General features: G+C 47.2%; 1 protein-coding gene across 1 annotated transcript in view; it reads left to right on the top strand.

Moving 5' to 3' along the window:
* Kcnmb4 (potassium calcium-activated channel subfamily M regulatory beta subunit 4) overlaps positions 1-12,869 on the top strand; it is a 52,952-nt gene extending 40,083 nt beyond the window's left edge. Inside the window, exon 3 of the mRNA NM_023960.2 lies at positions 12,340-12,869. Within this exon, the coding sequence (NP_076450.1) occupies positions 12,340-12,508 (169 nt within the window). The 3' untranslated portion in view covers positions 12,509-12,869. The remainder of the gene's footprint in view (positions 1-12,339) is intronic.
* Positions 12,870-13,744: the final 875 nt, after the last annotated feature.

The following is a 13,744-nucleotide window of genomic DNA, read 5'->3' as shown; positions in this document are numbered from 1 at the left end:
CGTATGCTACAGGGATGGAGTTAAGCAGCTAGCACACAGGGGTGCTATGGCTTACTCATAACTCACCACTTTAATTGCTATGCATTCTTCTCATTAGTGCTTTCTTTATAGCAACATATTAAAGAGCGACTTACTGTGTAGGGATAGAGCCTTAAAACTCCAGTTTATTTTATAAGCCAGAAGTATTTTATTATCAGCTTTAATGCATTTTAACTATGAGACAATTTCACAACAAAGGACAACAATATTAAGGGTAAAACTATTTGTGTGCCCCGCAGTGTATGTTCCCTGTAGCATGTGTCCCCTGTAGTGTATGTGCCCCATAGTGTGTGTGCCCTGTAGTGTGTGCCCCATAGTGTGTGTGCCCTGTAGTGTGTGCCCCATAGTGTGTGTTCCCTATAGTGTGTGCGCCCCATAGTGTGTGCCCCATAGTGTGTGCGCCCCATAGTGTGTGCCCCATAGTGTGTGCACCCCATAATGTATGTGCCCTGTAGTGTGTGTGCCCCATAGTGTGTGCGCCCCATAGTGTGTGCACCCCATAGTGTGTGCGCCCCATAGTGTGTGCACCCCATAGTGTATGTGCCCTGTAGTGTGTGTGCCCCATAGTGTGTGCACCCCATAGTGTTGTGTTCCCTGTAGTGTGTGCACCCCATAGTGTGTGTGCCCTGTAGTGGGTGTGCCCCATAGTACGTAAACGTAATCTAGGGATCCAAACACATGAATCATCGGTAGCCTGGATAGAAATGCTAGCCTCTTTATCTTTCCCTACATGCAGTGGAAAGTGACTTCATTTAAAGTAGCTGCTCCGTGCCCCATACACTGCAATGAACCAGGGTTTCTCACAGTTGAGAATCTTGTAAAGTGATAGCATTAACTAGGAGGTAGCCCTTCCTTCAAGCTTCCGCAATCAAAGACACTCACTTGGCCTTCTGTAACCAAAAGCACACACTTACCTTATTTCCATAGTTGCCAAAGTAATCATGCAGCACCGACGGGCAAGGTGTGTAAAAGCAAGGGAACAGGCAAGTGGGTTTTCTTTGGGAGGATCTAATTATAGGGAACTGGACTTAGCACCAATGGTGATGAATTGAGTAAATTATGGCGGGAACTGCTGTGGGATGAGCCTGGGTAGTTGTGTGGTGCTCCTGCCTGGGTTTCTTTCACAGGTGTCCAGCTCCAGGGTGGCAGCCTTTCACAGCCAGACTTGGAGGTGGGTACCCAGGAGAAGAGGTTTGGGGGGGTCCACCAGATGAGGGAAAGCAAGCACTTCAGCAGGATCACCTGGAAAAACAGAAACTGTCACACACACTGGGAGAGGTTGGACTAGGTAGGGATTCTGTGAACCAGCAGAGATGGGGCTAGGCTCAGTCAGTACCTGAATTTGATTCTCAGAAGGATGCCTATGGGGGGTGGGGGAGAATCCACCACCCCACCCTCTGTTGTTGTGTGACAGATGTTTTTAGTCCGAACACTGGGGAAGCAAGAGCAGACAGGCAGATCCCCGGGCATCCCTAGCCAGCCATCCTCTCTACAAGTTCCATGCCAGTGAGAGACCCTGTGTCTTGGGTAGGGTTGCTATTGCTATGATGAAACACCATGAACAAAGCAGCTTGAGGAAGACAGGGCCTAGTCAGCTTACACTTCCCACAGCACTGTTCATCACTGAAGGAAGTCAGGGCAGGAACTCGAGCAGGGCTGGCTGGAATGTGGAAGCAGGAGCTGATGCAGAGACCATGGAGGAGTGCTGCCCTCTTGCTTGCTCCTCGTGGCTTGCTCAGCCTGCTTTCTCATAGAACCCAGAACTATCAGCCCAGGGGTGGAATCACCCACAATAACTTGTGCCCTGCCCCATGAATCACCAATTAAGAAAATGCCCTAGAGGCTTGCCAACAACCCAATCTTAGGGAGGCGTTTCTTAATTGAGTTCTCTCCTCTCAGATGGCTTTAGCTTGTGTCAAATTGACATAAAAGTAGCCTGTATGCCCTGTCTTGGAAAATGGGGCTAGTACCCAAGAAATGGCCCCTGAGATGACTTCTGGCCCACACCCCCCACGTGTGTGTGTGTGTGTGTGTGTGTGTGTGTGTGTGTATGTGTGTGTGTATATGTCTGTGTGTCTGTGCCCCTCCACGCACTTGAGCATATGCATACCCACTCCTGAAAGGAAAAAAAGCAGAAAGGCAAACAGAAAAGTAAAAATGATCACTTGTTTTGGAAATTATCTGAAAATAGTTGGCACAGTCTGTGAAAACACAAGTAAACACACATGACTGATTAGGCAAATCCATCTATGGCATTTACAGTTTCCAACAAATATATGTGGCCTTTGAACGAATCCCCTGGAAGTCTAGGATCCTGCTTCCCCTCCACCAGATTTGCTCAGCTGCAACTCAGTGGTTTCAGTCACGCTTTGAAGTCTGTTGCCGCCCCACTAACATTTGTTGAGCTCTCGTTTTGAGCTTAGCAAGATGTAGTGCTCTTCGAGGTCCGGGAACCCCAGGGAGACCAGCCAAGTGGAGCTGAGCAGACGCTGCAGAGTCCAACACTTTGTGAAGAACCCACGGGTGTGGCTGAGCCTGCATTGTTCTACCCCTCCCCCACCTTCAGCTCTTACTACAAAAGATGCCCTTTCCGTCATGTTTTCCCCGCTAAGGAATCATGGGGAAGAAAGTTTCTTTGACCTCCTTTAAAAATGTCGTCTTTCAACTGCACACAGTATGCCCAGTTGTGTTCAGACAGGAAGGAGGTAGATACAGTGACATTTGAGGGGATTCCTTACCCTGCTCACTTCCTTGAGAACCAAAATGCTGGAGCTCTTGCCAGCCCTCCGAGCGCCCAATGGAATCCCTGCTCGTGTGCTTATTTTTGGGTTCGTCAGCATGTTTGTCATCTTCTCCCTGGAAACGGTTTCTCACACCCACGTCGCAAGTGTGCGATCTGCGACGATTCCGTGTCCTCTTTGCCTGAAGCGAGGGCTCAGAACATGATTCAGCTTAGGGAAAGAAAATGTGGCTGCTTCTTTGTGTGTGCAGTCACCCTGAGCAGACCCTGCACTGGAAACAGGAAGATTTGAGCTCTAAGTTCCTAGGTTCCGGGTGTTGGAGGGACCTAGAAGACACATTGTTACTTTCTTGATGCTGTGAGAAAAGCAACTTCAAGGTGGAAGGATTTATTTCGGCTCACAGTTTGAGGGTTTGGTGGAGAAGCTGGGGGCGGGGAGTGAGAGTGGCTATGGCAGGAGCAGAGGCAGCTGGCCACATCACATCTGCAGTTAGAAAGGGGAAAGATGAAGGCTGGTGCTAATTTCCTTCCTTCCTTCCTTCCTTCCTTCCTTCCTTCCTTCCTTCCTTCCTTCCCTCCCTCCCTCCCTCCTTCCCTCCCTCCCTTCCTTAAGTCAGAAATTCGTACCCATCTTTCTACTTGATTGTGATTCTTGTTTCCCTCCCACCCATCTCCACCCCAACCCCGGAGGAGACAGGAGCCTTCCCAGACAGACACATAACAGGTGTCTGATGTCAAGGCTTTAAGAATCAGTGTGAGATGACAGGCAGGATGTTTGGAAAATACTGAGCACTCAGCATGAAGAGAATCTAAAAACGCACCTCACTGTGTGATCCCAGGGCTGCAGCAGCTCCCTTGGGCTTCTCAGAGAATCTGCCAAGACACTCTGACATGGACCATGTCTAGGCTGGGGACTGACTGTCCCCGGCATAATCTAGTTCTCTAGAGCAATGCTTGTAGGATAAGTTGAGTGCATAATGTCTATTGATGTTCTTACTTAGAAGATTCTAACATCATTAGGGGCGTTTTTCTTGCTTCTGCCGGACATGTGTGTGGTAGAATTAAAACATACGTTTTGCTTACTAAACCTGTCCTGTTTGTCAGATCAGCTCCCTGTTAGCCCACCATGCAGGATGGGATGCTCAACTCTTCTTGACACAGGAGAATAAGGAGCAACAAAGGCATCTCTACCAAAAGGAAATTGTGCAAAGGGTCTGTCTGTGACTGTGTCCTTATAGTATTCAGGTGGAAAAAATACATGGCCACCATTCTGGAAATTTTTTGCATTTATTGTTGTTGGTGGTGACTTTTTTCCCCCAGATGGCGGTAACCGTTCTCACAGCCGCCTCCCCTTATGTGCTTAGCATCGGAAACAACAGAAGTGAGACACTTCTATATCTCATTTAGTTCTCAGGTATAAAGTAGGTCCCATCACCCCACAATTGTGGGTTGATTAGGAAATGACCCCACCCCCCACCCCAAGCTCATGAGTTTGAACACTCCATTTCTAGCTGATGGGCCACTGCTTTAGCAGGTTGTAGAACCTTTAGGGGTGGAGTCTCAATAGAGGGAGTGGGTTTGATTGCCTCCTGCTTTCTGACTAGGACACAAAGTGATCAGCCGCCACCAATGTCTTCCCCACCATGATGAACTCCCTCTCTTAAACTGCAAGGCAAAATAAATCTTTTGGCTTTCCTCGAATTAATTTTTGTCAGGTACTTTCTCACGATAATAAGAAAAGTAATGGTCACATCCGTTTTAGAGATGAGAAAGCTAAGACGTGAAGAACAGGTGGAACATTTTACCTCAAGATCATGGTCACTCATATCCAGTTCATGTTCTTAAAATAATGTCCTGTGCTCGAAGATCATTTAGGCCTTCCCTTCGGCGTGTGCCTAATACACTCTCTCTACTTTATAATTCACTCAGCCCTGGGCTGCAACAAAACAACACAGTCCAACGCTGATTTTTCTCGTCACACAGTGTTTGTCCACAAACAGTAGGTAGCCTTGTGCCACTCCACATTGTCACTCTCAGTCGACTTGGGACGGACAGCGGAGGAGGACTAGAGTGTGTGACTCACATTTATAGATGCGTGATGAGCATTTTATCCACAGACAGGAACCCCGGGGAGCAAGACTGTGCTTTTGAGATAACCACCACCGAGGCTTTTAAAACCTGTATCACAGCATCACTGCTAAGCCCATGCGAGTCAAAATGAGCTGGTAATGGTGTAGAGGAGGAAAAACCCTGTGTCAGATTTAAAGTCTCTGTCAACTTCACGTAAATGAAATTGACAAATAATACATCAGTGGGAGAAAGTGCAAACTAATTTGGCACGAGTTATTAAATACGTTTTTAAGCAGAGGATCTCAAAAAAGTGGTTAGACTTGGAGCGTACACACTTAGTGGGGTCAAGGCAAAGGCTCCAGCGACGGACAGACCGTCTCTTCAGAGGGGAAGCTTGTGATGATGTTTGCCTCTGCAAGCTCGAGAGGTCTTCTGTGAAGATTGGAACCCTTGGAGAAGAAGTTTATGGTAGCCTCAGTTTCCAGAAGTTGTGTGGTTCTGTGGATGAGAGAAATTTCTGGAAGGAGTTTGTCCTGCCTGTTTAATCTCAGATGTCTTCAGCTTACGGTAATCAGCTCCATCGTTCCAAGTGCGGCCTCTCAGAGGAGAAGCTCTGACTAAGGAGTGCTCTCTGTAAAGGACCCGCGTGGGCGGTCCCTGTCTCCTCGCTCCCCTGCGGCCACACGGAAGATGAGTGTGCTCTTCCACCTTCTGGACAAGGCGGCGTGGTTGTTGCCCCAGCAACTAGACAAACTCGCTGACTCCTCTCAACGAGGACAGCTTGGTTACACTACACTCAAATCCAACGTCTTTTATATTTGTTAGAGATCGAACCCATGCCGGTAGATCTTAATAGATGTGCTCTACAACTGTGTACCCTTGGATCCCAGCGTTTCTATTGGCCGATCTTTAGTATCTTTTGGTAAAAGGGGGGAAAAAGACTTCAAATATTATTTTTTTGAATCAATAATCAACAAGTTAAATGCGGAATTTTCACCGAGTAGCTTTTAATTCAGTCTCCTTCCAGAAGGGCCACAGCATATGATATTGCTAAAAGCCAAAATATTCAATAACACTCCACTACTGTTTGGGTTCTAAAAAACCCGGGTGGCTCTTGTACTGGCCAGCATGCTTGCTCCTGAAGAATGGAACCTATCTAAAGGGCTTTAGGTCACTGAGATCGTGAGTTAGAAGCAGGCTATAGGAAGGACCCTTGTCTTCCTTTCCCTTTGTATCCTCTGGAGAGCAGTTTCTTTGCCCTGTGTTGCCAGCATGATGCTGTTCCTCAGCGCAGACCCAAACAAATCTTTAAACAAACTCTCTAAAAGAATTGCCCCAGGCACTTTGTGGGTAGGTGTGGAGAGCCATGGTCTAACCACAGTAAAGCTTTCCGTGGCCTGCATGTGCTCATGAGTGCTATGTGTGGAGGCCAAAGGGTAACCTCAGGTGTCGTTCTTCAGAAACCACCTGTCTTAGGGTTTTACTGCTGTGAGCAGACACCATGACCAAAGCAACTGTTATCAAGACAACTTTTAATTGGAGCTGGCTCACAGGTTCAGAGGTTCAGTCCATTTCAAGGCAGGAACATGGCAGCATCCAGGCAGGCATGGAGCAGGAGGAACTAAGAGTTCTACATCTTCATCTGAAGGCTGCTAGTGGAAGACTGACTTCCAGGCAGCTAGGGTGAGGGTCTTAAGCCCAGGCCCACAGTGACACACCTACTCCAACAAGGCCACACCTCCTTCAACAAGGCCACACCTACTTCAACAAGGCCAAACCTCCTAATAGTGCCACTCCCTGGGCCAAGCATACATAAACCATCACACCACCCGCCTTTTTCTTTTTGCCTCTTGACACAGATCTTGCACTGGCCTGGAGTTCTCTGCCTGCATTGGCCCTCCCCAGTGCTGGGATTACAAACACAGGCAGCCACGACCAGCATGTCTTACATGGATTCTAGAAATCAAACTCAGGTCCCAGTGCTTGCAAGGCAGTGGTGCTATTTCTCCAGTCCTGCTCACTGGCGTTATTTTATTTAAACGTCTTGTGTATCTGTTTGAGGCTTACATAAACAATTTTATAAGACTATTTCATAAAAACCACCCCCGCACAGGTTAAGTTGAGCTGTGAAAGCTTGTGAGGGTGGCTTTCCTGGTGGGTTTCCCTCTCCTTGACCTGGTATTGTGAAAGCATTCTTTGGGTTGCCCTCGGACGGGATAAACCCTAGTCATTACTGCAATGCGACTCGGTCCTGCAGGCCGGTGACCCTGGGTTCAGTATGGTAAGAGACCGTCAAGTGATTTTCATCCTTAGCTTTGAGACACTGCTATCCCAGTCTCTCAACAATGTGGCACATACCTTACATTTAGGTAAATGTATACACAAAGTATCTTTTTCCTTCTAGGTTAGCCCTAACAAGACACTAAACTCTCTTGTTTTCCTTGTGGTAGTTGAGTAACCAGCATTTCCTTTCCCACCACTCCTGGGTACCGAGAGGCTGAGTTTTATTTAAACTAAACATGGGGCTTATCTTAGTGAGTTTCCCCTTTTCCCCTTTCCTAATTATACTGCTTTTATTGTTTACTGTCAGGCTAAGGATTTGATTTTATTCAAATGTCCTGTTTGTATTATCCATTTCAGGCTCTTTGTGAAACCAGGCCACGTCATAAATAATAAATAGGATTTAAAGCAACCCTAGGCCGCCCCTGCTCAGAAACGCTCAGAAACGCTCAGGCACTTAAGTCAACGTTCTTGGTGTCCTTTGGCCCAGCATTGGGGGCTGCAGTCATGCTTGTGGGATTACCTTGGCCAAAGTAGTGAAACCTTCCCCAAAAGTGTAAGCGAAGATGTCTCTAATGGTACAGTGTGCCATGAGTAAGGCTTGGTAGTTTATAATAAATAAATGCAAACTATGAAATGTCGTACCCCTTCCATGACTTGAGAGGACTGGGGTTTGGTGATGCATTCTGTGTAAGAATAGAGTGTGCACATGACCTTGCAAGGCCATAGGTTCAACACCCAGTATCCAAGGTGAGGACAATGGGTGGGAGAATGTATTAAGATCAACTCCCAATGTACAAGATGGACAAGGCAAGGTGAGAGGAGCTTAGTCTGGCAGAAGGAAGTCTTATTGTCTTGCTAAAGTGGGTCAAAATTTTAACATTGTAGCAGTTTCCATGATAAGAACAATCCTGTGCTCAGGGGAATGAGGAGGACTCCTGACAATCTTGAAAGGTTTCTGTTCCCTGGAGGATCTCACAGAGAGCTTTTTTAAGTGGGTCATCTTGTCTCTTGGTTGGTAAAGTGTCCATAATATCACATTCATAAATTACAATGCCATTTAAGGTATGGTATGTGTGCATGGGTCAGGTGTATGTGTCTGTGCATGTGGGTGCATGAGCGTGTGTGTGTGTGTGTGTGTGTGTGTGTGTGTGTGTGTGTGTGTGTAGTGTGTGTGTGTGTGTGTATGTATGTATGCGTGTGCGTTCATGTTGATGTTAGGTGTCTTCCACTATTGCTGGTTACCTTGTTGCTTCCTCTGAAAGTCATAATGTGAGGCTGGCCTCATACTCACAGAGATGGCCCTGGCTCTGCTCCCAGGGTGCTGGGATTAAAGACGTGTGTCTTGTCTTTGGGGACCGAGTCTCTTACTGAAGCCAGAACCCACTGACGGGCCAGTGAGATCGGGAATCCACTTGCCTCCACCTTCAGCCTGCTAATTCAGCACAAGTCCAGCTTTTACACAGGTTCTGGGGCACTTTACCAACTGAGATGCCCCACTTCCTGTTGAGAATTTGGTAATTCTCCCTGGCCAACAGGACAGGTACCATAACCTTCTCTAGTTGATGAGACAAAGTCAACTAAATATTTTCTATATTTAAGATGAAAATTCTATATTTACTCCTAAACTGTGTTTTTTGTTTTATTTTGTTTTTTATCTCATTTGATTAGCATTAAGGCTAGCCTAGAGGGCATCCTGCTGTCAATTCAAACCAAGGTCCTCCAATGGCAAATTCCACACTGTGGTCTGAATTTCCAAGTCTTAGCCTCTGGCCTTGCTGTCTGTCTGTCTGTCTGTCTGTCTGTCTGTCTGTCTCTCTCTCTCTCTCTCTCTCTCTCTCTCTCTCTCTCTCTCTCTCTGTGTGTGTGTGTGTGTGTGTGTGTGTGTGTGTGTTCTATCTTAGATCTCTAAGATACATAGTAAACATTCACAAGTGTGCTACATAGACTCACAGAGGGTTGGAAAATCACCAGGACCTAAGTATCAATTAGCTTCCAATAGTCTAGAAAATGGCTAAATGTGGTACAATCTACATTCTCTCATTACTAAACTTCTGCATGCTTCTTGCGCACATATAAATGGATTTACCCTCCAGAGTCCCTAGAAGACTTCTGGGGTCCCTGAGAAAGCTGAACAAAGACTTGAGATAAGTCCCGCATGGATCTAGTCTGAGAAAAGCTGGCTTAAAGGTAAATAACACAGCTTAAAAAAAAGTCACACAGATGTGGTTTCCAATCATGATGCCATCACTTTAGATTGTGTGAGTTTAGGCAAACTAACACCTTCCACTGCTCCCTTTCAAACAGGATGAAAGAGGATGATGTGGCCCCGCCATAGTACCTGGCAGGTAGCATGTGCTCAGGAGGAAAACAGTGAGACAACAAAGGTGATGTCATCACCACCACAGCGTTCTTTCGCAGCCGCACTCGGGTGTTTCCCAAGGTTCCTCTTTTATGATACTTATGGTCATGCTTGCCATGACAATTCCTGACTCCTCCGAAAGGACCTTCTTGCTTGCTTCTTCAAAGGTCCTCAGGCACAGAGTAATCGTGCCTTTTTTTTTTTTATTTTTATTTTTTTGTCTCTCATTTTAAGAGTTCTGTAAAAGTAATTTATTCTCCTGTTGTAATTGTTGTCTCGGGGGCTTACTGCCTCTGTCTGCTCACCGAGGCCTAGTCCTGGAAGTTTCCAGCCTCTGTACAATCTAATTTAGGTCTAGAATGTTTTCAGCCTCTGAGGCTCACTGCTGAATAAGCTCACCCTGTCTAGCTCTTTCTGAGCTCTGGCTGGCTGCTTCAACTCAGCTGTTCTGACTCAAATGCCTCTCCAAGCTGACTGGTTCAATCTGGCTTTTCTCTAGGCCTCTGAATTGCTCAACTTGGCTTCAAACTAACTCCAGCAATCTTTTCTAATATTCTGGTGCCTTCTCATTCTCTGGTTCGTTTTGTCTTTACCTGTGTCTAGCTTGTTCTCTCTTCGGTCTGTCTCTGTAAAACTCCTCCCAGTAAAACTGCCTCCTTCTCCCTCACTGTGCTGCTCCACTCTCCCTCTCAACTCTACTGTGCTGCTCTCCACAAACTCTGCTCTATTCCTGTACTGTACTCTCTCCTCCTGTACTGTCTGTCTCCCCCTTAAGTAGCTTCCTTTCTGCTCTCTTCTTGTGAGAGTTGGGCATTACCCATTCTGTCAAATCTCTCTCTGATTCATCACTTTGTCTGCCACTCAATTAGACATCACTTTCAAACATGGGTGCTTCCTTCTACAAACTGACTTTACCTTCCTTGTTTGGGATTAAAGACATGTACCGCACACCTCGACCTAAGCTTTTCTTTACCAGAAACTTGCTTTATACACAGATGGCCTTAGACTCAGAAATCTGTTTGCCTCTGTCTCTTGGGATTAAAGGTGTGTCTGTTACTCCAGTCGGATCACACAGACATAGAAGGTCTTTGGAGGTGATCTCATGCCAGGGCAGCCATGTTCTGAATGGAAATCCCTCTACAGAGTTCCTCTTCAGTTCCACCACATAACTACCAGGAGGAAAATGAATTCTAAGCCAAAGAGTTTGGGGCCAGTCAACCTGGAGGAAAGAGATAAACTGAGGCAGGAGAGTGCCTTCAGTTAAGGTACTGTAAGCCCAGCTGTAATGAGTGAAACTTAGGCCAGAAGAAGCAATTTAAAGTGATCTCAGTAAATTTAAGTGATCTCAGTAAATCATGTGACCAAGTGACCAGTGACCCGCGAAATTTGTTTTTCCTATCCAAGGAGATTGTGGAGCACGTTAGAACTGTCTTAAGTAGAATGAGACATGCATGGTTTTTAAGGAAATGTGTATGATAACATTTTTTTTCCCTACCTCTAAAGAAGGATTTGCTGAAGTGGTTCAAATTCAGCTCAAATGAGTCACTTTATTTTGTCACTTAAAGCTCTAAAACATAAGGGTTGCCCAGGAACCAGGAGATGGAATTCTAGAAAGTTTCTGAGGAAAACAAGCTTATGGATCCAACAGTTTCCAGTTGCTTTCTTCTCTCCTGCCCGTTTCCTCCTTTTCTCCAGCCTGTGCTCTGTGTGCGGTGGTCCCAGCCTCCCTCGTAGGAGCTGTTTCACTGGCTTGTTTCATGTTGTGATAATGGCATTCAGTACCATCCTAAGTAACGACTGGAGAAAGAATACAAAAGAAGCATTTCACCGGGGAATTGGTTATAAGAACCACATTGCTTATGCAAATCACACATGCAGTTACTATAGCAATAAGAACCCCGGTCCCCTTTCTTTTGTTTTCCATACCATCAGTTTCCAGTGCATGGTTGCTTGGTGCCAAGTGCTTTCATGTTGCTGCACATCTGACCTCGATGATGAAGAAAATAGAACTCCTCTTCGAAGTATCAAGAGCTTTAAGAGTGTAGAGTAGGGTTTTCCAGAAAGAGCGTCCTGAGAGACGGGTTGGACCTTCTCTTGCACGCTTTGGGTCGTCTGGCAGCCGTGGGCAGCTGTAACTGGGGAGAGAGCGCTGTGGCACTCGCTGCTGGCCTAGCAGATTGCAAGGTCTCTGGACGTGACTCTGACTGTCTTGTGCCTGGGTTATTCTGGGGCCTTGGCCGCTACTCCTTCAGACCCGGGCATACGGTCTCTTTAAACTTCACATGGACAATAAGGCCACCACACAGGCAGGCTCTTCAGCAGCAGCAAGAAGTTAACAACAGATGGGTGCAGAATGACAGACCACCACGGTAACGCCACATTTCTGTGGTTTCTTACAGGAGAGGGAAAAAGATCCAAACTTAAATGAGTGGTAGCCCAGGTCTTGAAGATAACAGGTGGAGTTTAGGTTTGTTGGAGAATGCCCACCCATCAGTAACATTAGCCTCACCCAAGCCCATTGGCCAGTGGGATTAAAGGATAAGGAAGGAAAGGGGAAGCCATTCGGGATCCAGGAAAACAACAGCAAAAGGACACTACACTTCTGACATTTTGCAGCATGCAAATGATATCATAAGTGATGTGCAAATTTGCATCAATGACTTGATTCGAGAGCTCACAGCTTTCGGAAATGGGTTTGGAGCAGACTGGTGTGGTGTCTGCAATCAGAGTCGTCACTCTCACGGGTGATTACTCCCCCGGGATCAGAGAGCACTTGTCCGCAGGGTGTATAGTGTGCTGGGCTGAGAGACTGACTGGTCTTCCTTTCCTGTCCTCCACTCTCTTGCAGACCAGAGGACGTTCTCCTGCAGCGCACACATGACGAGATTGTCCTCCTGCACTGCTTCCTCTGGCCGGTGGTGGCGTTTGTGGTGGGTGTCCTCATCGTGGTCCTCACCATCTGTGCCAAGAGCCTGGCAGTCAAGGCAGAAGCCATGAAGAAACGCAAGTTCTCTTAACGGGGAGGAGGATTGTGGGAAGCCAAGACCAGAGGCTGCCTCATGGGCACTCGCCTACCCTGCAGAGCCCACATTTGGTGGCGCAGGAGATGGAAGGGGCCACAAAAGGCCTCCAAGAGGCCCCTCCCTCAACGGCAGCAGAAGCAGGCACAGCTGGAAGACTGGGGAACTTGTTGCTTGTATCCCGTGTGCTGTAGCAATGGCTAAAGGGTCAAGCTCTTAGCTCTATGGAGTGACTGTTTGGGAAACCCTCTAAGAAGTCGGTTTCCCTTGGAAAGTTACAGTCTATTATTTGTATAGTGTAGTATACAAACCATTATGACTTATGCTCCTCACAAATATTAAAAGACAGTGTTCTGTGTTCTTCTCTATTTTCTTTCCATGCTTAGATCATTGGGGCATTGAAAGGGGGGGGTGGTGGAGGGTTTTCACTTGATTCTGCTAGATTAAACCCTTACTCGAGGGTGAGCATTAGAATCTACAGAACCATTGACCTTAAGACATAACCCTTGGTTTCCATGAGCACGTACAGTATCTTGACTCCTACTTGAAAAGGAATTCTACAGGGGTAGCTCATCCTGCAGCCACGTCTGTCTCTTTCCTTCAAAGACTGAGAAAATACCACCCTCCACCTCCCTTTGTGTTTCTGGCCTGATGACTTTGTGAGAGGGACATGATTCTGAAGAAGGCTTGTCCTCACTCTGGGGACACAGAGTTCTTATGTATCTGTTCCTGCTGTTTATTCACTCATCTGAAGTGCTAGGGAGCAGAACAAGGGTGTTGCACATGCTAGACAAGTTCTGGACCAGTGAGCTGCATTCCCAGCCGCCGCTGCTGCTGTCTCCTCCTCCTCCCCCTCCTCCTCCCCCTCCTCCTTCCCTTCCTCCTCCTCCCCCTCCTCCTTCCCTTCCTCCTCCCCCTCCTCCTCCCCCTCCTCCTCCACTTCCTCCTCCCCCTCCTCCTCCCCCTCCTCCTCCACTTCCTCCTCCTCCTCCTCTTCTTTCTCTTCCTCCTCCTTCTCTTCCTCCTCCTTGTCCTCCTCCTCCTCCTCCTCCTCTTTCTCTTCCTCCTCCTCCTCCTCCTCCCCCTCCTCCTTCCCCTCTTCTTCCTCCTCCTCCTCCTCTTCTTCCTCCTCCTCCTCCTCTTTCTCTTTCTCCTCCTTGTCCTCCTCCTCCCCCTCCTACTCCCCCCCCTCCTCCTCCTCTTTCTCTTCCTCCTCCTCCTCCTCATCCTCCT

The sequence above is a fragment of the Rattus norvegicus genome, chromosome 7 (assembly GCF_036323735.1).
Source record: "Rattus norvegicus strain BN/NHsdMcwi chromosome 7, GRCr8, whole genome shotgun sequence".
NCBI classification, from domain to species: Eukaryota; Metazoa; Chordata; class Mammalia; order Rodentia; family Muridae; genus Rattus; species Rattus norvegicus.
Note: the sequence above shows the minus strand (reverse complement) of the source record. Positions and strands in the feature narration are given on the sequence as shown.